Source organism: Vanessa atalanta, chromosome 29, assembly GCF_905147765.1.
Source record: "Vanessa atalanta chromosome 29, ilVanAtal1.2, whole genome shotgun sequence".
Lineage (NCBI taxonomy): Eukaryota > Metazoa > Arthropoda > Insecta > Lepidoptera > Nymphalidae > Vanessa > Vanessa atalanta.
In genome coordinates, this window is record NC_061899.1 from 3,861,460 (window position 1) to 3,883,778 (window position 22,319).

General features: G+C 33.7%; 1 protein-coding gene across 1 annotated transcript in view; it reads right to left on the reverse strand.

The window, feature by feature from the left end:
- Positions 1-1,369: 1,369 nt before the first annotated feature.
- The window catches only part of LOC125075053 (extracellular serine/threonine protein kinase four-jointed), a 43,710-nt gene continuing 22,760 nt past the window's right edge, over positions 1,370-22,319 (reverse strand). Inside the window, exon 2 of the mRNA XM_047686611.1 lies at positions 1,370-5,400. Within this exon, the coding sequence (XP_047542567.1) occupies positions 3,623-5,356 (1,734 nt within the window). The 5' untranslated portion in view covers positions 5,357-5,400 and the 3' untranslated portion in view covers positions 1,370-3,622. The remainder of the gene's footprint in view (positions 5,401-22,319) is intronic.

Here is a 22,319-nt window from a genome sequence, read left to right on the forward strand (position 1 = left end):
GACCATCAACTTTACCTTACAACACTATTGAGAGGACACACGCGAATTTTACAAATACCTAATGTTATTTGTTCACTGTGACTGGTTCTTCGATATGCTTTAGACCGACGTGGTCTAGTACTACCAACTCATACAATCTACCGCCAAACTGGGTCGACTTAACCATCTAGGCGCCCTGGACAGGACATGCATTCGGCGTCCTTTTATATAACCAGGGTCAGACCAGGAAGTTCCAAGACGGGGTACATGTCAGTCACCTCCTCGTGGTGTACCCTGGGCAACGGGGCCGGCTTGAGCATGCTCGTCGGCCACGGCTAAGACTGGCGGGAGGGATGCCGCGGGGCTGGTACGTCCCTGATCGGCGTCAGGGCGGACCATGTGAGTGGCCTCGTTGGCTAGGAAGGAGTGGGAGGGCTCGCTACTCGAGCCTGCGTATATGCATTTCCTCCTCGTTAAACAAAAAAAAAAAAAGGAAGTTCCAAGACGGTCCTTAGAAAACATGGGACGACTTTTTTTTTGTACGTAGCGAGTATCTCCAGATCTCGCACATTTTTATACTACATATCTCAAGACTACTTTCACTGTTCAAGAATACACACATATTCAACTAATGCAGATTTTTTTTTTATTTTATACTTAAATTACTTTTCTATGTATTTACTGTTACTATTAATAGTTCATTGGGTATGGGTTAAGTATCCTTAACACACATATAGGTATAACATAAAAAAACTTCACTCTTTCTAAAGTGCAAAACCGACATGGAAAGCTTAACCTATTAATAATTATTAAAAGTGTTACTTACTAGTTGTATTACTATGTTGTACGAAGTGTATACTTTACCGATAGCATCAACAGTTACTCCCTTGAGGGGTGAATTAAAAACAGCCTATGTCCTTTCCGGGACTCAAACTATCTCCAAAACAAATATCATCTAAATCTGTTCAGCAGTTTAAGCGTAAAGAGGAGGACAGAGTTACTTTCGTATTTGTGATATTAGTATAGATTTTTAGTATAATATACTGTTCGAAACGGTAAAACTTATCGCCTTAACGATGAATTATTTATGAGTGCACGACAAAATATAAACAACAAAAGAATATATTACAAAGTAATTTTATTTATTATAATTATATATAATATGTTTACATTTATTTACATAACTTAAAGCTTGCTGCAACCGTTATGTTTAATCTGTGACGTTTCTAAAAAAAAAAAAACAACATAGTTACATATAAACTTAATTTTAATAATACATTTTAGTTTTTGACGCCATTTTTTTTTATTTTACAAAAAATATTAGTAAATATAATTGTTGGAGTAGGTAAGGAGAGTTTTTAATGTTAAAATGTATTTAATCTATGGGTTAAAATACACCTTCAAACGACGCTTCAAATTATTCTGTTAATATAATTCATAAATCCTAATAATTATAAAATCCTAATTTAACTTTAGGTTATTTGACAATTGTGTTTTTTTTTATTATTATGTATTATGTTTATGACTTCTGTCAATAGGTTGACAATTCTGCCAGTGTCAGGGTAATTGTGTTTTAATGCCGGCAATTGTATAGTCATTGAACTGTCATTTAAAACATTTTTTAGACACGTGTGGGTTAATATCTATGACACATCTCCTTACCTATAAAGAACATAGATTTTAATTTAAAGTTTGACATTTGCATTTGAAACCGAGAATAATTTGTCAAATGTTACAGATTATACAAAACAGTCGTCACAGATTATACGCATTACATTATCCATTTCATTTAAAGTTGTACAAAAATATTTAAAAATATATATATATTCGAATGTTTTGAAACGCTCACATTACAAAAAGTAACAATAACATTTTATCTCTAGATCTCGTCTATCTGTTCCTATGTTCATAAACGTCTTATTTAAATTACGACAATTTACAGATGGTTAGTAAAAAAATAACAAAATCATTATATCTTTCAACAAAAAAATCGACCACAGATTAACCAAGTTATTTCAACATTAGTTGAGGCTCCATTTATTGAATATTTTAGTAATATTATTTAAAAAAATTAAAATATATTATCTATTTCATAAAATTTAAAAACCGGTTCGAAGTGTCATCTTCATAATGTCGTGACATTGGCATAATATGTTATGCTTAAAAATATAAACGACATATTGAAAAAAAAAACCGTCACAGATACTATTCAGCAGCGCGGGAAAAATTATAGTGCACAAGTGTTTTCGCAAACACAGGTACACTACCTATTTCCTCAATCTCGTGATCTGATTGGACGGCAAACCTTCAAAAAGCCTTTCCATACGCAGACATCGGAATATACATTCTGCCAACTTTCAAATTCAAAAACTTCCGAATTTTGGGATCTTCAGCCTTTAATGCCTTTAAAACTGTTTAAAAGTTAAATGAATTAAAAAAGGACTGAATACTGTAGCAGTAGTTATTATTTTTTATAGTTACTATCAGAGTTTACTATGAGATCGTCACGGAATTATCTACCTAGAAAGAGACAATACAACTTTTCAGGCTATATCTGTCTTCTTCCTTAACCACCAGTTACTTTGTCTTTATCAATTTTACATCCTTATTTAAATCACATTTCTCTTTTATTGTCTTAGTTATATGGTCAATGCTATCCAATTGAGATAACAGTTGTAATTTAACGATCAACTCCAGACAAAGCTAACACGTCATAGTTTTATAACAATTACGACGGATTTTGAAACAAAACGTGTTCAATATGACATATTTCATTAAGATATATTGTAAACATTAAAGTCTCAAATTAGTTAATAGACTTTCAAATATGAGCGTTATAACGTTCGGAATAATTTGCCAATAAACTCTCTCGTCGTATAAAACGGCTTAAGTATGTACACGTATCTAGAGATGAAATGTTATTCGTTACAAGTCAGCTATCCGGTAACATCTAATTCGACAAAACACATTCGGATACACACAACAGCATACGATCGCGAAACGTCACAAAATGACAAGACATTAACTTTAATAATTATAAAATTTAAATGATTCACGTATCCAAATCGTATCGCCGTTATTATACAAACTATTGTCCCAGAATAGTTTCTTGGCCCATTTGATTTTTGTACAAGTTACAATAAAACGGTTTATAAATAAAACAGTCGGCGTATTTACAAATAATTATATTATAATAACAAAATAAATATCACCGCAAAAACAATTACTGGCACATTTACAATAAATAAAGTATTTGGTATCGAAACACGCTTATCAGTATCACTTGTCTTTTCTCGCACTAAAAATAAATAGAAACTTAGACTTATATTTACAAAGACAAAATTAAAAACGTTAAATTTTACAATTTGAATGCGTCGCCACTGGAATAATGTTGGCAACTTTTCTGCTGCAACACATACATAGGAATATCTGTGATTGACTTTTGTTTTTAACAGAAACTTTAAAAATGACATGTAATTATTGGTGACTTTTTGAAAAGTTTTAAAAAGAAGCTATCAAAGTCTTAGTGGCATATTTACCATGCCTTCTAAGCTTATTTGGTTTCAAATATTGGTGGTAATTTTAGGAATAAAAAAAAAAAACAGATAAAAAAGATTTTAGTGCGAGTGAATATAACAAATAGTTATCTATTAGAAAAAGTCTGTGCACACTTGTCGATTTGACTTAAAACTTTACCTATTCTATCGTGTAACACTTTTGCGTTCTTCTCTGGCAATGGCGGTAAAATGTCTCTTATTATTGCATTGTTTTTCCTATGAAATATATCACTGAGTTTTGCACCGATTGAGCTTTCGTGTAAACTTTTCAATGAATCAACAGTCCTCTTTCTAAACACACACAAATTATCCAGCATCAAACTATGATACACATTGTACTTCTTCAGAAGCCGATAACCGTGGAGGAGACCGGATTCGTTGTCCAGAAACAAAAGTAATCCACTGTCTATTTTCCTCGCCAAATTATGGGCAGGGCCATCCATAATGTTTACATTCCATTGATAGTTGAATAAATTATTTACAATACGATCTAAATTAGCTGTTAAATAGTCAAATATAATGAGATCCGACCATTGCGCTAATTCAACAAATAAATCTCTAGTTTTCTTATTTAGCTTTGCATCTATAAAATCGAAGTCGTTCATAATTTCTTGCTTCGCTTTGACGTTTTTCATTCTGAGTTTGTCCAACAATATTTGTTTGTTAGTTTCAACGGTGTCGTTTTCTTTTTGAGACATTTTGAACACGTCATTCTTATTTAAGTGACGCGTTGAAGGCTTGAATATTTCCGGTATCGTTGCTGATTCTAAGCTTGGAATGTATTGAGTTAAAACAACTGCTCTATTTGTGTTCCATTGCGCTGAAGCGATGTCGTTGGCGACACTCTGCCAAAGCTTATCTTTCAAATCGACGACTTTAATAACAGAGGGTGCTAAATTTGTTAAATTCAATAGTCTAGCAACATAGAAACTGAATATTTCACCCTGTATCTGATCTGTATTTTGTCTGTATCGTACACAAGCTTGGATTCCATCTTTGAATGTGATTAAACGATTCTGCATCCTTCCGCATCCGGGTTCCATCTTGGTTACTTCGCTCTGATCGACGTAACTTTCCCAGATTTCAGCGGAATTTTCACCATAACCCTGTGGCATTGAGTTTTCGACTTCCGGACCCCAATATATGTTATTGTATAAAACTGTATCAGTATTAGGAACGTGTACGTTTGTATCAACCACGTTTGTTATGGATAGTTTGTGTTGGAATACCTTGTTGTCTTTGAGAATATCTTTCATGTTCTCCGTAAGGCCTTTGGGATACACGTCTATTTTATGTTTGTGGGGGTCGACAGATCCAGTAAAGGAAACAGTCGCAAATCTGTCCATGTTATTTTCTTTTTCAGGGGGAATAAAATTATCTTCTAATTTTAAACTATCTGAATATTTAAGTGAATTCAAACTTCTGGAATAACCTTCTCTGGTTGTGTTTATTTTCGCTATTCTTTTAGGACTAATATTGGGTGTGATCAATCTCGTTTGAGGTGATCCAACGATCGCTACGCCGATTACTAATCCCAGAACGAAACTCAGACAGACACTTATAAAACAATAGTTATAAAATCCATATTCCCTTTTAATGGCAACTCTTCTTGATAATTCTTCTTTGTAACGAAAATTATTGTATAGAATGTAAGGTTTCCTCATTTTGTAGTTTATATTAAGGGGGGTTATTTTTAATTTTTTATCTATGTTTGTTTTATCTGTGTATTCTTGTTGTATCTGTTTCAATGTAGGTAATCTGTCTGTTTCACATTCTGCACTCCTCTTTCTGTTTTCAATATCTTTATCGAAAGACGCCATCTTTGTTGCAGGGGCTATTCTCTGCTAAACGCCATCCTGTTGATCTGTAACAAGAAAATAATGTATGTTAAAATAAAGAACTGTGGCATGATTAATTATTATTATTATTTAATTACATGAATGCCCCAAAAAAGGAGTGTAATGTATTAGGGTAAATGTATGTTTGGGCGTTTCTTCATAACACCTTTTAAATCGGCTATAAATTAAAATATTCATAAAATTGGGGCAGTTTTTTTTACTTTATTTTAAAACTAGCCTTAATCTGTTGATTACCAGTTATCTTTTATGCGAAGAATAATTTGAGAGTGACATTTGTCGTCTAAAAATTAGTCGAAACATATTTTTTATTCTTCTGATAAAATACTGACAATAAATTTTAAAATCGACCAACCGATATATACATAAACATTTTATATTGATATATTAATAAATATTATATAGATAAAGAAGAAATAATTGATATCGTCCGGGTTATCGAGATAATAAGGACAATAACACACGCCTACACGATAAAACATTATTTATAACAAAATAAATAGTCCCATTTGCTGTCGAAACACTCGACCCTTGGAGTAATGGTGCAAAAAGCTTCATCAAAAGTATAACACGTCGCCTTATTGCATCCACTGGTGACAGGAGGGCTGGTTCGTTTTTAGCCCAGAGGATCGGAATTGCGATTCAACGGAGAATTGCTGCTAGCATTCTCGCCACCATTAAACTCGGTCAAGATTTATACAGTAACTATTTTTAATTGATATTTGTATATATTTAAGCACTTAATGTTATCAATTCTTATGTTAATAAATTTTGTTACATTATTTTTAAATTTATATATACATATATATATATTGACAGCAATAAGATTTAAAACTGATTTTATTTCTAAATTCCGTCTACTACATATTAAATTTGTCGCGATAGCTCAGTGGTTACAATGCGACATCCTACATATTTCCATGAAGTTAATTTGTATTCATTATTAATATGGAGGAAAAAAATCTTGACATAATCGTGAGATGTGTTGGCGGATGAAAGTCTGCCAGGTGTACAAGTGCACCAGCACCATGGAGAAGTACCTTAGCTCAGTAGTGGGACGTGTTAATCAGAATTGATAAGTCTATTATGAAATCAATTCTCAAAGCAATTATCCGTTATAACTTATATCGTATTCTTAAAACAATAGTTTTCATAATAATAGCAAAACCATTAAATAATTTCAAATAGTAATAAGTTATATTCTCGTCAATTTAACAAGAAATGTTTAATTAGCTCCATATTTTAAAGCGCCCCGACTTTTATGGTGATCGCTGTTAAAGTAAGCATGTGAAATACGGAGACCATAGTGAAACGCTTTGTCTCGCTCAACTGTAACAGGAACGAAAGGGATAGAGGATAAATGACTTTTATCTATAATGAGGCAGTTAATATCCCGGTACTCCGTTTTGTTTAATACAGGAAATATCATATGAATAGCCCACGCGATTCTATTTCGATTTGGGAGAACGCATTCCTGAGTTTCCTGGTGTGAAAAAATACTTCCAAAGACTAAATAATGCGTAAAATAATAATTCATATTAATTTTATTAATTAGGTCCCCGTATGGTTTAGGCTTAAGAGCCGAGATGGCCCAAACGGGTGTCGGGTTCAAACCCAGGCGAGTATCACTGAATTTCATGTGCTTAATTTGTGTTTATAATTCATATCGTGCTCGGCGGTGAAGGAAAAAATCGAGAGGAAACCTGCATTTATCTAATTTCAACGAAATTCTGCCACATGTGTATACCAACTCAAAACCTTCTCCTCAAAGGGAGGCCTTAGCCCAGCAGTGGAAAATTTACGGGCTGGTAATGTGTGGTTTAGGCTTAGGTATATTGTCGGGCGTATCTTTAAGTGCCCTTTGAGGACACGGAAGTATAAGTAACTTCCAAACTCCGCTGCTGAAACTTCATAGACAGAAACTCCCAATAACTAATAACGCAATTTATCAACGACTTCCGCGGTTGAGTAGTGTGTACACCGGTTTTCATGGGTACGCTACTCCGAGGTCCCGGATTCGATTCCCGACCGAGTTGATGTAGAAAATGTTCATTAGTTTTCTATGTTGTCTCGGGTCTGGGTGTTTGTGGTACCGTCGTTACTTCTGATTACCATAACACAAGTGCTTTAGCTACTTACACTGGGATCAGAGTAATGTATGTGATGTTGTCCAATATTTATTTATTTATTATTGGCACGATATTTCCAAACTTGGCTCAACAAATCGGTAAGCTTACTTGGTGGCGGGGTTTTGCGCAAGCCCGTCTCGATAGATACAACACACAGATCCCATATTCAACCACCAAACGACAATATTCAGAATTGTTGTGTTCTGGTTTGAAGGAAGAGTCAGTGTTACTACAGACACGAGGGACATAACATCATTGATATTAAGGTTAGTACTAGCAAATTTTGCTCGTACTAACCTCTATAGTAACACTTACCAGGGCCCCCTTGGTAAATGTTACTATAGAGGTTTAGTGTTAGCAGATAGCCTATCTGTATAAATGAAAAAAACATGTTAGTAGTAAGTATCTTTAGCATTTAATTTCGCCATTTTCTATCACGATATTCCGTCGAATACACCATCATTCGAAATGGTCATTGATATTGATAACACAACAGCATATAATAAATATTATACCCAAACAGGCAAAGTTACGATATAATGCTAGTGCACGTATAAAATATTTAATTTATGACAATATAATACAGCTTCAAAACATACGGACATACAACGGGGTTTCATATTACGGAGAGATTTATCATTTCAAATTTATTTGATTTCCCGTTTAAGATAACGCCGAGATAATGTGTTTATTTTTTTTTTTAAATACCATAACATGTTTTTTTTTTTAAATATTATTTGTTATTATTGAAATTGAATCAAAGTATTATTTAATAAGGGCTCTAACTGTCATGTTATGGTGTTAAATTAATTTAAAAGTTAAACCAGAAATAAACTTGGTAATTACACTTTACAATTTACATAGATACATATATTTCAACCACAAGAACTCAAAAGCCAAATAAACAACATTTGACCTTGAATTGAAGCGATATCATTGGTCGAGAACTTGAATTGTCTATGGATTTGCGGAAAAATGGCGTTTTGAACGTCGACGAAGTTCGGAACTTTGGACGTTAAATTAAAGTGGATATTAGTAGATGCATACATATATAATTGTATTTAACTAATATGACTGTATTTTTAGATGTTGAAAAAGAGTAACTAATGAGTTTCCTGCCGGTTCTTCTCGGTAGAATCTACATTCCGAACCGGTGTTAGCTTTACTTTAAATAGTTTGTTATATGACGATTCAAAAGTGCTTGTAAAAGCCTACTTGAATAAAGTAGGTATATTATGTTATGTTATGTTAGGAGTCTCGTGAACAAGACATTCGTAGATAATGTCGAAATATCGAGCTCCAACAAATAAAAATAAAAAACATGGTAAATATCCCGTTTTAAATACTGTTTGTAATCGTGTTGTATTTTAATATTTATTTACAATATGAATCAAGAACTGTTTCTGGTTATAATTATTAGCATATTTCATGGACTATGTATTCAATCGATTGGAATAGGTGTGTTAATTAAAATTAAATTAAATGTATTTTCTAATGCACGTTAGATCATTATTATCCTTCCAAGTTAGTATTACCTTCCTGACAAAACCTTCATGAATTATACATATCAAATCATTCCGTCCGTCCGTGAAAACCGTATTAAAATCTCTTCGATAGTTTTTGATTTCGGACAGACAGACGCGGCGGGGTTATTTTTTCTGTAATAAATGAATGATTAAAATTAAGAAAATAAAAATGTCTGTTACGACGTTATGTCGTAACATGTAAACGTACATCGTAATGAAGTGGCTTGTCAAATAACTCTATAATCCTCGGCCTGATTGACATATGTACTTCTGAGTGCGTTAATTTTATAATTGCTCCGCGATTAAGATAGCCTTCTTTTTTTTTAATCTTCCCGGATTTAAAACTCGTTTAATTGAATCGTTATATATATGTTTGTTCGTTTTTTTATATGATTATATACAAAAGGCATTGATTAATTCAGTATTCCTAATAGTAAAACAATGTAATGTTTGTTTCGTATGGTAGCTTGGCAAAAGGACATACCTAAAAAAATACAATTATACAGAAACTCAAAATGTTAATTCTTTAGTTATTTTTGTTAATCTGTTTCCATGGTAACTATTTTTTATAGATACACGCTAGCTTGAACTAATAACTCTGTAGGGTTTTTTTATGATATCGGTAGACAGACGAGCAAATAGGTCACCTGATGGTTAGTGGTCAAGACCGCCCATAGACAATGGCGCTGTAAGAAACATTAACCATTCCTTACATCACCAATGCGCCACCAACCTCGGGAACTAAGATGTTATGTCCGTTGTGCCTGTAGTTACACTGTCTCACCCTTCAAACCGGAACACAACAGTACTGAGTACTGCTGTTTGGCGGTAGAATATTTGATGAGTGGGTGGTATCTACTCAGGCGGGCTTGCACAAAGCCCTACCACCAAGTAGAAGTACTATAATAAGAAACTCATTTGAAGTGTGAGCGTATAACATGCGACATTGATTATAAAAATTATAAGTACACGTATCAAAATGGCGTATCATCGTAAATTGTCAACAATTCACGAGTGAGACACGAAGTGAATTCTTTCACGCACTGAAGGTGAAACCCGAGGCTTCGAGTTTTAAAATAAGTTTGAAAGTTTTACATTAGCTGGTGTTCATACACTCGTGTGTAGTAGATCACGCTCTTGGACCTGTGTCAAATCTGTCGCATTGCATTAGAGTGTAAAAAAATATAGTTGACTCCCGTACTTACACACACTTGTGAAGTTATACCTTCGCAGAAGGACAGCATAACCTTTAAAATCAACACATTCCTAAGAAAAAATCAAAAGCATTGGTGCTTTTTTACTTTGCGACTTACTGTCACTTACGACCCTTTGCATATAAAATAGTATCTTGTATTTCATTTATACTAATATTATGAATGCGAAAGTAACTCTGTCTGTCTGTTTGTTGCTCTTACACGCCCAAACTACAGAACCGAATTCGACGAAATTTGGTACGACGCAAGTTTGAACTGCGAAACAGGATACAAGTTACTTTTATGCCTAAATCCTGACGACCATCCTCTTAAATCGCGAGCGTAGCTGTGGGCAACAACTAGTTTTGACGCGTATGCAATCCGAACAAAGTTATTTTATTTACAAAGAAACTTTAAATCTTTTAAGTACTTCTGAATTTTTATTTTCATAATACATGATTTAATTTGATAAAAAGTCTAAGTCATGGTTGTGAAATATTTTAACAAATTCGTTTAGAATAAGTCCGTAACAAACAAACATACATTTACATATCAAATACAACAATAACATAAATTCATATAAAGTATGTATCGCTTTTAGTTTTGACATTCCGAACAAATACACTAATGTCGGAAATTATATGGTGCGGTTAATACCCCCCCATTTTATTGAAAACCAGCAATCTTCCAATAATAATTCAATTAACGTCACTTATTGTTTTTATTAAACAGTCTTGACGTCCTCTGGATGCGCTATGCTATAATATATTTGATATAATTTATGCCTGTGACAAATATACTGGGCGGTCGGGCTTTGTGCGAACCCGCTTGTATAGGTAACCCACATATATTCTACCGGTAAACCTATTAATTTGTATTGTTGTGTTCTGATTTGTAAAGTGAGTGAGTCAGTGTAACTACAGGAACAAAGAACATAAATATAATCGCGCTAAAGATGATTCAATTTTAACAGTTATAATAAACGCTAATTGAAATCAATACGAACGATTGATATTTCGTATCAGAATTATTATAAATTAAATGTTAGATTACTCATGTATTAAGTCAAATTACAAAGAAATCAGTTCGATAGTTTTCGCGTGAGTAACAAACAACCATCTAAGATTACGAGTCAATCAAACGAAACAGAAACGAATAAACAAAACCAACAAATAAACTCGTATCGCGCTGTTCGTGCGATGGACGGCCGTCCTGAGCAGAGGTCGCGTGCGAGGATTTTATAGAGATGTTATTACCACTTAAACCGTATTTTTAACGAGCTTAGAAACAGATCGTAAAATCGAAACATCGTTTATTTTAGTTCGATATAATAAGATGCGATTGGGTATTAAATTCTACAGTATATATTATGATTAACATAAAATATACTATAATATATATATCTGTATATCACTGTAACCAGTGATTATTGGGTTATTTTTTTTTATGATTCGTTAGTACGCAGAGCCCTTGGTCAGTATTTGTTTAGTCTCCGTTGAAAATGACAATGAATATAAGCACGTTCATGGTCAAGACTTAGAGCGATACAGAGGAAGGGGACGACCAATGAAAACATGGATGGATTGTGTGAAAGAGATGGCTGGAAAGAATGTTACTTGTGAGATGACGTCAGATAGGGAAGTATGGAAGAACACATGCTGCGCTGCCCCAAGTAAATTGGGATAAGGGCAAGAGGATGATGATGATATCGGTCTATGGCAATGAAATCGTTGACCAAGATCAAAGTCTATAAAATACACACACACACACAATAGATATTCTGATATATATCATAGTCGTATTTATTTGTATATAATTAAGCCGTAATGTGATTAATTTTACGAATTATTACAACACGCAACACTATATAGATATCTTACTTAAAATCCGTTATACGTCACTTCGTTGGAACCTTTGTTTTTTTTTTGTTAACCGTCAGAATTTTGTAAAACATTGTATGTCACGATCTGTTTTGGATATTTTTTTATGTGATTATGTTACTTACACCGTTTTTACTTGTATTCGTTTGTTGAATATGTTCATTATTTTATTTTATACTAGGTTCCGTTCGTTCGACCGCGTGGGGGGTTCCTTACAATACTGTTTAGCAGATGTTACAGCATACATACTTTTTCTCCGTCTATCATTATTGATTTAACATTCGAAAGAAGAAGACAGCATTAGTTTATCAACTCCGAAGTATTAATTAGTGTTAAAGTTATCACTATATATAGTCTATTCCAACCAAAGGCAGACAAACGTCAAATAAACAATATTTGAGAGCAAATTAACGCGATTTTATTGGTCGAGAGCTGGATTAATCTATGATATTCGTTATGGATTTGCGAAAAAATGGCGTCTTGAACGTCGGACTGTTATCGGAACTTTGTAAAATTAAAGTGGATCCAAGTGGAATAGTGTTGTCTTATAAATAAAGATATATTAGTTAAGGACTGTTATTATTAAATTATTCTCAAACATTGTTAATTTATATCATTGTGTCTGCAGGGCCCTGGGCTAACACTACTTAGGGGTCCACCTAAGACACATCTGAACGTAGACTTGAATTAAATTAATTGAATGGGTTTGATTAATTCTAGGACTCGCAGAGCAAACCATACGATCTGTTTAATTTAATAATTTTATGGATTCTTGTCTATTTTTGACTTTGACTTGACTTAGCTGGGCATTGAATCTACAGGGCCTTGGGCTGAAGCCCTGTCTATCTGTCATTTAACAAATAATACATAGCAAAAGCAACTTCGTTTCAAGACAACGATAAAGATATTCTCTTAGAAAACTAACAGTTATCTCTAAACAAGAGTCTCGTTTTTGAATCTGTAATATTTTGACAGTTAGCTACGATGATTACACACGATGACGGACTGTTTTAAACACACAACGGTTCGTTCGAAAGTCGGTAAAGCACTCGACCTGGAGTAACTGTTTTTTTTAAATATCAACGTATTCATAATAACACCAGTGAGTCTCCCGCGAAACATTATTATTCAAGAGATTTCTTTAGGAATTTCGAAATCTAATACAGGTTTTATTTTGATTTCGTTTCATTGTAAACTGCTATCTACATTTGGCGCCAAAATGATGGAAACTTTTTTAAAAAGTTTTTTTTTTTTTTTTATGTCAAATAGTATACATTAGTTAAATTAGAATTGTAGTTTATCTATAATGATTTACTTTAATTTGTGTTTACGTTTTTCATTTTTTTTTTATACTGCCGCGGTACTGCTCTCTAACCGGTCAGTAACTTCTTTCCTCTAAAATTATTTGTCAAATTGTAAAAATATACTAAATTTTCTAAAAAAATATTATATTTTATTATAAATAAAAAGATATATGAATCAACTGTTTCAACACAATATAGTTGAGCTATTAGCAATCATGGAATACGTAAATCTAAGGTTCGATTATCATTCCTTTTACGACTTTAATAAACTCAAACTTTTCTAAAACAGATTCAAATAACACTAGGTTAAATAAATAAATATTGGACAACATCACATCCATTACTCTGATCCCAATGTAAGTAGCTAAAGCACTTGTGTTACGGAAAATTAGAAGTAACGACGGCACCACAAACACCCAGACCCAAGACAACATAGAAAACTAATGAACTTTTTCTACATCGACTTGGCCGGGAATCGAAACGGGACCTCGGAGTGGAGTACCCATGAAAACCGGTGTACACACTACTCAACCGCGGAAGTCGTTGATAAATTGCGTTATTGGGAGTTTCTGTTTAAGAAGTTTCAGCAGCTGAGTTTGGAAGTTACTTATACTTCCGTGCCTTCAAAGGGCACTTAAAGATACAACATAGAAAACTAATGAACTTTTTCTACATCGACTCGGCCGGGAATCGAAACGGGACCTCGGAGTGGCGTACCCATGAAAACCGGTGTACACACTACACGACCACGGAGGTCGTGAAATATTACAATTATTAATTTTTAAAGAGATACGTGCGAATATACATTACTACAATAGCCTCTAATATGGACGTGGAATTCCGTTTAGTATTGGTAATACCTAGTTGTATGTATGAATTCACAATATAGAGACTAAACAAAGCAGGATGAGATAGATCGGTCAACAGTCGATAAGACTACATCTGATAACTAACGGTTATATAAAGCTCAGTGCACATTGATTCGAGAATAAAACATTTCAGAGTGTACACACAGTTATTTTATTTAACTTTGATAATGTCTCGAAATTATGGAAAAGAGTAACTACTGAGTTTCTTACCGGTTCTCGGTAGATAGATAGGTAATTATGATATAAAATGTCGTTTCAAATGTTCTTAAAATCTTAAATAAAATATTACATTGGTTACATTAGCAGCCTGTAAATTTCCCACTGCTGGGCCTAGGCCTCCTCTCCCTTTGAAGAGAAGTTTGGACGGGTTTGGAGCATATTCCACCACGCTTCTCCAATCCGGATTGGTGGAATACACATGTGGCTGATTTTCAGAAACAAAATATATTTCATTAAAATAGATTAAATTTTGTTGTTTTTTAATTTTGTCAGTAGATTTATACGATATTATATTATCACAAAACACACACACATATAAATAAAAATAAATACGGACATATACAGATAAAGTCCGAGTTAAATTATACCTAATATGTTGACTTAACCAGTTACTCATCAAGTTATACTGACTTGCTTATTAAGTCCCAGGCAGTGAAACCGAACACCCGGCCCCTAAAAATGCATCTCTTGTGAGTCTCTTTGGAAAATGTCCCGTGACCGAAATCGTTCAGGACTTGACCTATTTTCAAATTAACCTTAACTTAAACCTAAACTGTTTAATCTTGTATGTGTTAAATTATATTTTTTTAAGCGTTACAATTAAGCATTTAATCTTATAACGTCAATAGTGTATTTTAAACACGCTGTCGGTATAATGTACATTGTTATAAAAGTATTTTCAAGTAGCTATAAAAAAGAAAGCCTCCACGTGATTTCGATCGTTTTTTTTTTTTTAAATAGATATCAAACGATCAATTGTTAAATGATTTATATGTTTAAGTTTATATTGTGCAAATTAACCAATTATATTGAATATTAAGCCTCGTGTTATTCGCCATTATATAATATGCGAATGATCGGGCGCGCACTCGTCGTACGTTTTTGCTCCAGCCTTAACTTCAAGTCGACAAGTTCCTACACTTTTTTATATAATTAAAATACTCCGCCTCTAACCAAAGGACCCCCGGGTTGTGTCGGAAATCGTTTGAATGTCTGTATTGCAGAACAGCGTGTTTTGGAAATGGTACGATCGTGTTTTTCTGTGAATATTATACTCGAATTAAATTTGTAGTGTTACGATTTCGTCCCAACTCGATATAGGTGATAGAATAAATTTGTTTTTATTTAAAAAAAATTAAATATCAACTCGCTATTTCATTTGGAGTCATAATAGAATAATGTAACAAAATACCTACGATTTGGAAAAAAAATAACCGTCTTTTAAAAAACCGGTAATTTTTTTTTGGTCGAAGTATTTAAAAGTTACAGGGGAACAAAGTAACTCACATACATATAAGAACCGTAAAAACATAAGAGTCTTTTGTTACCAGTCGTGTAATATGTTTATAATTAAACAAATAAAAATAAAATAATATATATGTGATTATATCATAAATAATCTTCATGATCGTCCAATAGTAGGAGCGTAGAAACATACGTATCCTTATATTCCTACTGGGACATATTATTTATTCCATTAAAACATATTAGTCCTGATCCTCCTTTTTTATGGCATTGGTTGGCGGACGAGCATATGGGCTACCTAATGGTATGTGGTCACCACCGCCCATAGAGATAAGAAATATTAACCATTCCTTACATCACCTATGCCCCACCAACCTTGGGAACTAAGATGTTATGTCCCTTGTGCCTGTGATTACACTGGCTCACTCACCCTTCTAACCGGTACACAACAATACAGAGTACTCTTATTGGGCGGTAGAATATCTGATGAGTGGGTGGTACCTACCCAGACGGGCTTGCACAAAGCCCTACCAACAAGTAGTTCCTACCAGTAGGAAGATCAGTGGGAACATGAGGGAACGTCGAATAATTCATACAATACTACCGAAAAATGTCATTCAAATAATAATAATGAGTTCAAAATATAATATTATTTAATTGTATACAATGATATAAAGCAAATATAAACTTTACTTTAATGCCATCTCTAAAAGATTCTATGGTCTATGGTGAACTTTACGACTTACGATATCCTTCTATGGACCGAATCGCATGCTTCAATGTCGTGAGGTATAGTCGCAATTCTATGAAGGATGTGAAACGTAGGCAAACGTACTATAAATGTATTTACATGTAATTATTGAATTAACTACATTGTAACTCTTGGTTACTGTTGTATCTTTTTAACTGATAGGTTGACAACATGGACATGTCATTCTGAACAGGAGTTTCGATGTTGACACTTCTTGCTGGTTGTCATGTTGCGTGGTATAAGACCAGTCCACCAGTCAGAGGTTGTTTTGTGAGGGGCTCAAGCTGTAAGATTTTTTTTATGATATAGTTAGTCGGACGGGCAAATATACCTCCCTTTATGTAATCATGTTTAACCCTGGCAAATAAGATGTTATTTCCCTTAGTAGTTACACTGGGTTAGACATCCTTCAAGCCGAATCATAGTAATACTAAGCATCGCTGTGTGTAGATTATGTGTGTGGGTGGTACCTACCACCACCAAGTAGGAGCTTTTGAGTTCCTTGATGAATCTAAAAGTGTACTTGATAATTATAATTTATAAATAAAACTTGAAGCAAAGACGTTTTCAGGGGTATAGAAAACGGACGACGGTAGCTTACACCAGGCCCCTCGCCCCACTAACTAAACTAATATATCTATACTAATATTATAAATGTGAAAGTCACTCTGTCTGTATGTCTGTATGTCGCTCTTTCACAACCAAACCAATGAATAGAATTCGATGAAATTTGCTTTGGAGCGAACATGAACTCCAAGGAATGACATTAACTACTTTTTTGCCAACACACATGACAATCAACTCCTAAAACTACTAGTCTCACCATCTACTAGACCACTAGTCTACATATATATAACACCACTTCAGTACAGTCCGCCACTTATTCATAAATATAGTTTAGACTTTAGACGGTCTCGTTGAAGCTGTCTTTTTCTTTTGAATGTAAAAACAAATATATCAGAAAGAGATAAACATATTTCCCTAAACAACTACTATCGAAGTCGTCGTTTTTTGTTTTAAATCGCAAGGTTTTAAAATATATAATAAACGCGAACCGTCAAATAGCGAAATGTCTGCTCTTCATGATTTAAACAAGTATGTCGCAGTTGTAATGATTAATGGGGCAAGCCATATAACGTCCGGTTTCAAACTTTATGATTTTATTTCTGTCCGAGTGAGTTTTGTTCCCGTATAATTGTACAATGGTATCGCAATGACTTTACGTTAATTAACAAATGTGTTCATTATAATTGGCTAAGTTATCTCATGGATGAGTAAATGAACTTCGTTGATTTCCATGCAGAATAAACAATTGTTTATTTGTATATAATGTTATATGTTAAAACCATTATTAAATAAGGCATATTACTCAACACAAGATTATAATATTAAAGATGAAAAGCATGTACTTAGTATTTATTGATTTTTACGCAAAATATATAAGTACTTTACTTAACATAGTGTGTAATTAAAATGTTGGAAAAAGAGTAACTACTGAGTCTCTTGCCGGTTCTTCTCGGTAGAATCTAGTTTCCGATCCGGTGGTAGTTTTAAATTAATCAACAGTGTAACATGACTATTAAATACAACTTTAACGAGCCTAGTTGAATATTTTGATTTTGTCACTTGAGCGTCGGATTCCTCGCCGGTTCTTTTCTGTAATCTTAACGAACGTTAAAGTTGTAAAAAGCGCGCTAGAACCTTCTAGAATAAAATATGTTTGAACTGAATGATTTTATGATATTGTTTTTATTTATATAAACAATAGATATAACAATGAAATATGAACAGCCTGTCCCAACGTGTGGGCGCGCCGCGTTATGGCCTTCTGTCAATTTGATAAAATTATGACTTTATCGAACGCAATATAATACTATTTCGATCCAATTTAAATAACATATAAATACATGTATAATTATATAAATGTTTTAAGAAAATAAATATCGATTTATACTTTATCGAGACTCTCGCAAGCGCTTCTAGGTCGCCATTTTGAAATTCTACAGATAATATTAAGGAACTTAGTAATTACTCTAAAAATGTACATTTAATAATCATATTTGTATATGACCTTAATCGAAAATTAACTCCAAACTCTTTGTTAAGCCGTATGAATGTACTAAATGTTTGTACTTAATATGTTTCTGAATCGCGCTTGCGTTTGGTTCGTCTCACGTATAGGGTCTCGTCAATGCAACTGTCATTTTCGGGACTTCGGATTTTATTGCAAGTGTCAACCTTAAATACGGAAATGGCTTTTAGGATCGTAAATATACTCTTCATCATTCACTCTTAATAACATTCGATGTGTCAGCTAATTTGACACAACCGGATGCAGTTCAAGCGAACTACCAACGGTTTTACTTAATTTCTACGACACGAGACTTCAAACTACCAGAATCCGTGTTCCTAGTGATAATTTTTCGACTTAAAAGTCAATAATTTTTTACTGACTCGAAGGGGGGATTTGAATTCAGGACCTCGACTGCAATCCTATAAGGAGCAAATAAGACACTCGTAATATAAAGGTCAACAAAACATCCTGTATACGCGAATCGGAACGAAAAAAAAAAGTCTCAACACTAAATGGAATTCAAAAATATACATTTAAAATGGAAACCGGAAACGATACACATAAAATCCAATCCAATACGAATACGAGAACGTATTAAGAAATTTCATTCAAACAAAATCGACTTACACGAGTATATATATCGAGATGAAAAAAAAAATTAACATTTATAAAGCCCTCGAGACAGTTAAACGTATAATTTAAACAAAATGGCCGGTCGTACGATAATTTTTAACAAAATAACACATTTTATATCAAGATCACGATAAGGTTATATTTGGCGAAATTTTAACTTTCAAGGTAATTCTGGTTTAGGAGTTTTTACTCGTAAAATGCGTATATACATATGACAATAACGACCTCCTGTATCAGACGTGTCGTTATAGAGGGCAAACATCCCACTGCTCGGCTTTGTACAAGCCTGTATGGGTTCTCTCGTCAACCTACCATCAAAGGGTAATAATTACTTGTTCTGTTCCAGTTTGAAGGGTTAGTCAATGTAACTAAATGAGGAAGGGGGGATAAAAAAAAGAGCCCTTTGAGAATTTCACGGCTATAATATTATTAAAAAAACATAATTAGATAGTATTCTAAATTTGAAAATAAATTAAATTCCATCCATAACATTGTAACGGATCTATAAAAGATATAATTAAAAAAAAAAAGAACTCAAAACTAAACGGATGTCGGACGCAAGTCTGTGGTGAAAGATTAAATGGAAAAAATAAAATAGAACCTGGAACTTCAACATCGGCAGCCATACAAGCTAGACCAGGGAGGTTGCAAGTATTTTTTTCAACCTAAGTATTAAATACTGTCGGAATAAACCGATCTTTTTTTATATCCACAACTCTGACGCACACTTTCCTATTGATTTAAGTTTAATTGCTTTTTTTTATGGTATAGATTGGTGGACGAGCATATGGGCTACCTGATGGTAAATGGTCACCACCGCCCAAAGACAATGGCGCTGTAAATATTAACCATGCCTTATATCACCAATGCGCCACCAACCTCGGGAATTAAGTCTGTTACGTCTCTTGTGCCTGTAGTTACACTGGCTCACACAGCCTTCAACCGGAAAACAACAACACTGCATTGTTGTTTGGCGGTAGAATATCTGAAAAGTGGGTGGTCTGGGTAGATCCTACCACTAAGTACCATTAGGTTGTCCATTTGCCAGTCAGCTTACTTACATGACATGAAAAAATTGTTTATAATGTATGGTGTTTTAGTGTGTTTATAATTTAACTGAAATTAAATTTAATCATAATTATTCGACGCTTGAAAATCTTTATTTATAATAATGGTCATTACAATTATCTTGTAATTTATGACGTCATGATTTAGAGATTATGTTATGGCATAAGTACTAGATTCACTAGCGAACATTGTATTTAAAAGGGTTGGTCATGTACACTATCAACGTACTAAGATCCATAATTATCGGATTACGTTTAGCGCCATCTTGTTTTTTGTTATGTATTCACAAAAAACATTTAATAAAGTTAAACTACAGTTAAGGTTTATATGATTTTTTTAATTAATAGTGCAATATCATTACAATAATATGACGTTATTATGATCGATTTAACAATTATATTTTTTAAGTGCACAGGAGATATTATTGTGCTCAAATATATGGGCAAACACAGGTCACTCCTATCTGGTGGGGCAGCAATTCGACAAAGAGTGTTTAAAGATTGTTAGATGAGGAACAACCCAGTCCGGACTTTGAACCCAGGTCCTCGAGATTTGTAGTCTTATGCGCTAGCTACTAGACCGGAGACAATCAGGATAAATTCATAATATTGGTAATATATTAGTTAAATAGAAAATAATACCTTACAAATCGCTAGTTGCTCCGTGATATTAAATATATCTATATAATTAATGTTCCGTCCGTCTGTCCATAGTTTTAAGTTACGCGCCGCTCGCGAGAGTAACCTGTGTGATATTTAGAGGCGTTTCTTTACTTGAATATTTTAAACTTATTAATATTAATTGGCATTTTAAAAAAAGTAGTGGGAATGCTGGACAATGAGTTCGTCTCCTGGACAAGTATGGAACTTGTTATGCGACGGTGCTCCACTGCGGAGTGGAAACAATTGCGGCTGAATTTTCGCATTTCTATTCACCTTGATGGCTTCTATTGGTGCAGCTTAGTGGGATACTCTCCAAGCATGTACAAAAGGAGGACACCTTAGCCCAACGGTGGGATATTTTCATATTGTTACGTTTTAAATTCTAAGTTACTTTATATAAAGTCCACAAAATATTTAGCATTTCTTAAAGGTAAACTTAAATTTATTTGCTACTAAATCCGGCGCCAAAAATCATATCAAGAATAATAATGATACATTTTTTTTGTATCTATGCGATTCAAAATGTCAAACTACTGGAGACATACCATAAAAAAACTGTCAATTTCAACGTACCATACTCTATATATATATATAAATAGGGTCATAAACACATGAATCGTCATGTTACAGTATCGAATTAAATGTGAAGCTACTACCGGTGCAAAATGTAGTATACCGAGACGAAACGACAAGAAACTCAGTATTTGATTAATAAAAGTGTTACTAACATAATCAGTTATATAATTATGTTTATTAAATAAATTTAAATTATTGTCGAACGAATACTGCATGCTTTTTACCATAGACTAGTTTAAGCTAGTCATCGACTAGATAGCGAGTTTCATCTATTAATGGGGGGGGGGGCTACTTGTTCAGAACCCTCTCAAGCTATGCTGGGGCCCGTGAATTTGAGAACTTGGTAGATATTTACTACCATGTTCAAATAATTTGCTTATACCCAGGTCTTAAGTATAATTTTAAGTAAACGGTGCGGTTATTTTCGTAAATTCGTAGGAATCTGATTGGTTGTACAATATTATGGCTATAGTATATCTATTTCTATCGTGATAAGCACGTCTATAGCTTTCAACTTTTAATATCGACTATCGTCACTAGCCCTTTGATAAATATGTTAGTTATTTTTTACGAATATGTCAATTTCGATAAAATAATGCTTAGCAGTCAACGGGAGCATAAACGTGTGAAACAAATTGTTGGTTCTTTGGGGCCCTCTCAGGATGGGGCCGTGGGCACGTGCCCCGTGTAAAGGGCGTGTTATGTACTCTACGTCTATCAGGGTACCCCTGGCAATGTTATATGATCGGTTAAGTAGTTACGGGAAGCATACAAATGAATAAACAGATATACTCCCTT